At 35.2% G+C, this 7,044-nt stretch overlaps 1 protein-coding gene across 2 annotated transcripts; it reads left to right on the top strand.

Moving 5' to 3' along the window:
• Positions 1-652: 652 nt before the first annotated feature.
• LOC113358358 (probable receptor-like serine/threonine-protein kinase At5g57670) lies at positions 653-3,537 on the top strand. Of its 2 annotated transcripts, none has more exons than XM_026601906.1 (8): positions 653-809; positions 939-1,151; positions 1,242-1,496; positions 1,598-1,755; positions 1,862-1,941; positions 2,035-2,170; positions 2,280-2,432; positions 3,174-3,537. In XM_026601906.1, exons 2-8 carry the CDS (start codon positions 965-967, stop codon positions 3,333-3,335), a joined length of 1,131 nt encoding a protein of 376 aa, XP_026457691.1. In that variant the 5' UTR covers positions 653-809; positions 939-964; the 3' UTR covers positions 3,336-3,537. The 2 variants fall into 2 exon arrangements, with proteins under 2 accessions (XP_026457691.1, XP_026457692.1); XM_026601907.1 differs by having other exon boundaries at positions 659-809; positions 908-1,151.
• Positions 3,538-7,044: the final 3,507 nt, after the last annotated feature.

The raw sequence follows: 7,044 nt of genomic DNA, 5'->3' as shown, positions 1-7,044 counted from the left end.
AATATGTCATGGGATTTTGATAACAGTTTGGGGTTTTGCTGCATTTTTAGTTTGGCTCGAACATATTGTGCTGCAGCATAGAGAACCAGCTAGAGCTAAGCGACTGGACTCGAACGCATCTACGGCAACGTCTGGTATTGCAAGTAATTAAAGATAGTTTGGCTCTGAAAACTCAACCTCTAAAGCTAAATTTCCAAACCAACGATTATGCAACTCACACACAAACTTACAAACAAGAAAAGTGTGGCTTTGTCTACCTTCCACTCTTATGGAAGTTGTTGTTGGATAATGAGTTGGGACTTATGAGTGAGGTGGTTCAACAGCTCCCTTTGGGTCCGACCATGTGTGAGTCTCTGAGCCCCTTTGTTCTTGCTGGGTATACAAACTGCGTTGCCACTCTAGAAATCACAACTCAAATGCTACTCTCTTCTCATTTAAAACTTTCTTGCTACCCCTTTTTTTTTATAAACAATTTGTTTTTAATACACAACCAAAATCAGCAATAAAACAGTGAGCCATTTTTAGTCGAAATAATACAGCGATAATTAGTATCATACGACATTTGTATTTTACAAAACTTAAAAATCTTAACTACCCAAACTTACTTGTTTTCCCCTTCTCACATAGAAAATAATATCTTCACCTGTTTCTTGATAAAAATAATTTCTTCACCTTCTTTATATAGAGAAGCAAGTGCCAAGTGGTAAGCTAGAAAAAGAGAGAGAAGGAGAGGGAGAGCCAAATCAAAACACAATGATGTTCTCTACTTGTTCACAATCATCATCACCACCACTATAATCAAATCAAATGTATGGGTTTGTAACTATTTCCTCAAATCCCTCACTTACTTACACATTTGTTTATACGTTTTTCATTATTGATCGCTGTATAAATGTGCAATCAGTAGTGTGTGTTTGTTTGTCTTTGTTTCAATGCAGAAAAACCCATCGAAGAAATTCCAAACATGAGGCATCTAAGAAAGAACAGCTTCAAACGTCTCTTTTCGTTTTCAAAACTTGTAGAGGATAATAGTAACGAGAACAAGAAAGAATCCAAGTCTGTATTACCAAGTACGCAACAATCTCAAAAACCCACATGGACATGTTTCTCTTTTGATGAAATCTTTGATGCAACTGATGGTTTCAGTAAAGGTAATTAAGTAACATATATTTCATTTTTCTTTTATGTGTTTTTGAATTTCTTATGTTATTTCTGAGTTTGGTTTTCTGATGAATTTTCAGAGAACTTGGTCGGGAGAGGTGGGTATGCTGAAGTGTACAGAGGAGTTATGAAAAATGGGGAAGTGATTGCTGTTAAGAGATTAACAAAGGCTTCAACTGATGAAAGAAAAGAGAAAGAATTTCTACAAGAGATTGGTACAATTGGTCATGTTCATCATCCAAATGTATCTTCGTTGCTGGGTTGTTGTCTTGATAATGGACTTTACCTTATCTTTGCATTCTCATTACATGGTTCTGTTGCTTCTGCTCTTCATGGTAATTCATTCATTTTTCACAAAACTTGATTTTTTTATTTATTTATAAAGTGTGTGCATCAATTTGTTGATATTGTGTTAACCTTCCTAATTTGTTGGCAGACGAGAATTCACCATTGATGAGTTGGAAAACAAGGTATAAAATCGCAGTTGGAACGGCACGAGGTCTACATTATTTGCATAAAGGGTGTCAAAGAAGAATAATTCATAGAGATATCAAATCCTCTAATGTTCTACTCACTGCTGATTATGAGCCTCAGGTATGTTGTCCTGTCCCCTACTCATTATGCAAAATATGTCCTTCCTACTTAGAAATAATATCAAAAACCAAGAGTAAAAATTTGTTTTGTTTACAATGTGTTGTAGATTTCAGATTTTGGGTTGGCAAAATGGCTTCCATCTCAGTGGACTCATCACTCCGTAGTCCCAATTGAAGGAACATTTGGGTATGTATTTCAAACTCAAATTTAACTTCATTTGTAACGGAATTTCATTTGTGTCTACGATTTATTAATACTTTTCTTTGTGTTGTATTACAGATGCTTAGCACCGGAATATTTCATGCATGGTATCGTTGATGAGAAGACTGATGTTTTCGCCTTTGGAGTGTTCTTATTAGAAATCATTTCCGGAAGAAAACCCGTCGATGGATCTCATCAAAGCTTACTTAGTTGGGTAATTATTATTCTAATCCCATCTCATTGATCCAATGGTAAAAAATGTAGTTATGTTTTGATTTGTTGCTGTAGTTATGTGTCCTAATGAAGTTCACCTAATTTAACAGGCAAGGCCACTGTTAATGAATGAAGGAGAAGTAGAGAAGTTAATAGATCCAAGACTGGAAGGAGACTACGATTATACACAATTGAAGAGAGTTGCCTTCACGGCATCGCTCTGTATCCGTACATCTGCTACGTGGCGTCCTACAATGAATCAGGTGCATACCTGCATTTTCTTTAGACTCTAGATATATCTATTTTCAGTAGTATATGATGCATAACACTGCGAAATATGAACTCTAAACCTTTACTAATAACCTAGAGGTTCGGCGAATTCTGTTTGAATTCTTCTTCATAATAAGACATGTTATAATTACATTGTCAATCGTTTTCGTTATAGTGTCAAGTGTTTCATAAGTTTTCCCATGATTAAGAGTGATGTTTAGGTATGCATCTCTACTTAAAGAGACGCTGATTAAACTAGGTACCAACTAAGATAGACTAGTAACATCATACCGATGCGAATTTCAACCAAGTTATAACTAGCATTTAAGCATATTAGCTCAGAGATGGGATATATCACAATTAGTTTCATGTTTTTGTATTTTATGCTAGCATCAGTTGTCTATATCCATGAACTGGTTCTTGTTGTTTATTGATTGACTATGTGCATCTCATTATATCGTTTTCACCGGACCTTAGTGTCTCTCAACTTATTTGCATCTTTTCTTTCGTGGGGGCTGGCTTAATTTCATGTTGTTTATCTTATAGAATATCCCAGTAATCCAACTCTAACACCAGGAAGCCACCAATGAAAACAAATCACAAATGACACAACTGGAATGTATGCCTATTTCAGTAGAAACAAAATCTCCAGACAGTAATTCATGAAGGTAAATTTGCTTTTGACTGTGGTGGAAAAATGTTTAACCTTCAATGTTTTTTGTGGAAACATATAGGTATTGGAAGTAATGGTGGATGAAAAATTAATAAAGGAAAACTGGAAAATGCCAGAAGAAGAGGAAGAAGAAGAGTTTTGGGGTTTTGAAGATTTAGAATGTGAATTTGGTAGCCCATTTTCGACTTCCCCGGTGAATTCGACATCTTCGATTTGTACTTAGTATGAAACTTAGTTCTTAGTTCTGTAAAAGGAGGTTACATAGTGGTGGTACTATTATCTTGAATTATGTACATAACATTTTGTGAGGTAGAATAAGTTTGGGCTACAAATTTCAGTTATTACCAGGCCATTTCCATCTGTTATTACCAGGCATGATCGAAAGTTGATAATAATCCAATTTTTAATATCATAAACTTTTAGTACATGAGGCGATCCATGGTCGAAAGTCCCCTTCTCAGGCATAAATGGGCACATGTGGTTTCTGCTTCCATCTGCAATCTCTGGGTCGATTTTTCTTTTGAAAAAGAAAAACTCTTTATTCATCGGGAGAGGAAGAATTACAAGAGTTAAGTGGAAGCCTCGATACAAGTTGGGCTCCAATCCCTTATTGAAAAAGGATAAATTTCAATTAAAAATAAGCTTCATCAAAGAGATGAACCGAATTAACTATTTCCTGCTTTCCAAATACAAATCAAGATACTCAAAAAGTAAACTTCAAGAAGCTTAGTCTTCAAAAACCAACTATAAAGAAGGCATTTGGTGGAAGGGCTGGACTAGGAAAAATTATTGCGCTATCTTTGCAAATAAATACTGATGGATCACCAAGTATGATGTCAAAATAAGACTTGGAGGCAAAACTATTGTTAATCTCTCGTTAATATTTTTCAAAATTAACATTTGACCAGATCATCTTCACGAAATATCAATTATGCAACATTTGAACAACAACATGACTTGTCTGGACTCGTGATATACGAAGCGCCCTGCATCCCCTGTTAGCTTTGTCAATGACCATTTGTAGTTTTTAAGACTACCAAATATTCTACTTATGGATAAGAACAGTTGGAGGAGATAGACATAGAAAAGCTTAAATGTTAACCTAGCTGAGCTATAAAAGACACTTGGACAAATCAAGAAGCTGGCACTCTAAGTGATAGGGTATGTACAAAGACAGTGGTCCTAAATAATCAATGTTCAATAACAATGGTTTTTCCTTTTAAAGATTCAATAGACCACTAATTTATTAGTAAGTTTATAAAGATTGTTTATGTTAATGAAACACATAGTTTAGTTTATAAATTCATTTTAAGAATCTTTGTCCAAAACTTTTAAGGCTATTGAAGTTGTGGCAGTTGTTGAAACAGGTAAGACTTTGCCGAGTGTGAATAATCAATGGAGTTGTGTTGGCCAAATCATTGTCATACACATGAACATAGAAAGCATGCTAGTGTTTAACTAGTTTGGTAGATAAAAAGCTGGGGGGGGGGGGGGACACGATTTCTTAAATAACAAATATGTCTAAAGTGATAATACAGATGAACATGGGAACGTGCAGTGTTTGTTGAACCATTTGGGGAATATATAGATTAAATCAAGTGATGAACTAACTCTTTCAGAAAAAGAGAAATAGCAGAATGTTGCTTCAAGTTCTACTCATCCAGTGAATGGTTGTTGAGATTAGGCGGAAAAAAAAGGAATTATAATTGGAGACTAGCATATTAATCTCTCTCGGCTCGTATGTTGCAGCGATTGGGATGTTTAACTTTGTAAAAAATAGTGGAAGGACATGTTTAACTTTTGAAAAAAAAAAAGGGCAAATTAATAAAGTGTCCTGCTTCAAACCATATAATTAATAAATCGGCCAAGCTTTTAAATTCTTTTAGAAATTGGTCTTTCCGTTAGAGTTGACACCTGGGCCCACCAGATCGGTCAGCTGCGTTGAATAAGTCAAACTCGGTACGAGAATTTATGACTGTGCCCTTGCCCATTTAAAGACTCGTGTGGTGTAATCTCTCACCACACTTTCTATTTCGTCCTCTCTTCTCCCTCGTTCTCTTCTCCCAGTTCTGAAACTAGGGTTAGGTATTGAAGCTGTTTGAAAAGAAAAAGAAAACTGATGTTATTGAAGTTGTTTTTGTTGAAGACATAAATGTTAGTGAAAGACCAGAGTGTATTTGGAAGAAAAGTTCTACATATTTAGGGATTCAGAGATAGTGGTGATACAGTGAAGATGAGGTACAAACCGGGATTGAAACTGTCTGAATCAAGGTAAGATTAACGAAACCCGTGACTTAATATATGATGAAAATCATTGTATTGATAGTTAATTGATTTAATTGATCGATTGATTTTTAGGGTTTCTGTTTTTTTTTCCTTTGTAATTAGGGTTTATTTGAAACCAAATTTTTATTGTTTAATTGGGGTTTAATTTTCGTGATTGGGTGTTTGATTTTAAGTAATATTGCTTAATTAGGTTTTCATTGGGTTTTCATAGGTTTATATCTGATTTTGTTTCATTTGTGTTGCAGTCAGTTCAAATTTAGGACTATCAGTGTATATGCGGAGCCAAAGAATGAGACTTTGGTATTTCCTGATTGCCATAGAGATGAAACAGAGTTGATGACACTTAAGTATATGTTGTAAGGGTTTGTCTATGGATGTTAAAGAGAAGTTTAATTTATATTGGTTTAAGGAAGAATGTCTGCCACTGCCATTGTTAAACAATGATGATTTTGATAATTTTTGGGAGGATTCTTTTGTAAATGAGGATGGATGTATATGTTTGTGGATGGGGATGAAAGACACAGTGTTTGGGACTCTAAAGACTACACCAAAGAAGAAGACAGTTAGTAAGGGAACCACCCCTAGAAGATCCCCAAGGCTAAATAGTGTGGATAAATCAGTTGAAGGTGCATCAAGAAAGCTGAGTTTCATGGATGTGCCCATGTCCAAACATTCTCAGGCTAGTAGCAGTGGTTGCAGTCAGTCAAAAGCTACAAATGAAGTTAAGTTTGTTGAAGATGTGGACAATATTCAGCTGGAAAACACCAAAGAAGATGAATGTCACCCAATTGAGAATCCAGAAGCTCCTCCAGTATATGACAATGATGAATACATTGAGTATGGGTCAGATGAAGAAGAAGAAGAAGAAGAAGGCAAAGAAAAAGGTATATTTCATTTATAACTGATTTCATTTGTTATAATTTGTAACTTATTATATGGTACTGATGTTGATCTTGAATGTGCAGGTAAGGATGTGGATGAAAGACCTGCTTACATGGATGACTTTGATGATGATTTTGGTCAGTACATGAAGGGTGAGCATGATGTAGATCTTTTCCCTGAAGAAGAAGTTTTTACTCCAGTAGATCCTAGCAAAATGGAGGTAAAAACTAGATTTGCAAATAAGGAAGCATATAAGAAACATCTCAGGGGTTATTGTGTTCTTAATAAGTGTCAATTTATTTTGGATAGAAGTGCTCCCTCTAGAATTAAGGCTGAGTGTAGGTTTAAAACAGAACATGATTGTCATTGGTTTGTGTATGCTAGCAAGAAAGAGGGTGAGAAGAATTTTGTTCTTAGGAAAGTGAATTTGGAACATAAGTGTGAAGGGGATCCCCAAAATAGGAATAGATCTGCTGATCCTCATTTTGTAAAGGATTTTGTTCTTGGTCAGATGAAGAATAAGCCTAAAAAAGTTGTTCCAGAAGTACCAGGATTTTGTTCTTGGATCAGACCCTTATAAAATCAAGGAAGACTTCTTAGCTGAAAAGAGAGTAAATATACCATATCAGTGTGCATGGAAGGCTAGGAATCTAGTTTTAGAGTCATTATATGGGAACTATAAAGAAAGTTACAATGAAGTACCAGCATTCTGCAAGATGTTTACTAAATGCAATGATGGGTCTGTTGCTAAGTTCACTTTTGAC

The sequence above is a fragment of the Papaver somniferum genome, chromosome 3 (assembly GCF_003573695.1).
Source record: "Papaver somniferum cultivar HN1 chromosome 3, ASM357369v1, whole genome shotgun sequence".
NCBI classification, from domain to species: Eukaryota; Viridiplantae; Streptophyta; class Magnoliopsida; order Ranunculales; family Papaveraceae; genus Papaver; species Papaver somniferum.
Note: the sequence above shows the minus strand (reverse complement) of the source record. Positions and strands in the feature narration are given on the sequence as shown.

Excerpts from the sequence above, each read along its gene's own strand:
- LOC113358358 (XM_026601906.1), top strand. The coding sequence starts at position 965 with ATGAGGCATCTAAGAAAGAACAGCTTCAAACGTCTCTTTTCGTTTTCA. Across the intron at positions 1,152-1,241 it reads AACTGATGGTTTCAGTAAAG|AGAACTTGGTCGGGAGAGGT; the intron begins GTAATTAAGTAA and ends ATGAATTTTCAG. Across the intron at positions 1,942-2,034 it reads CCAATTGAAGGAACATTTGG|ATGCTTAGCACCGGAATATT; the intron begins GTATGTATTTCA and ends GTTGTATTACAG.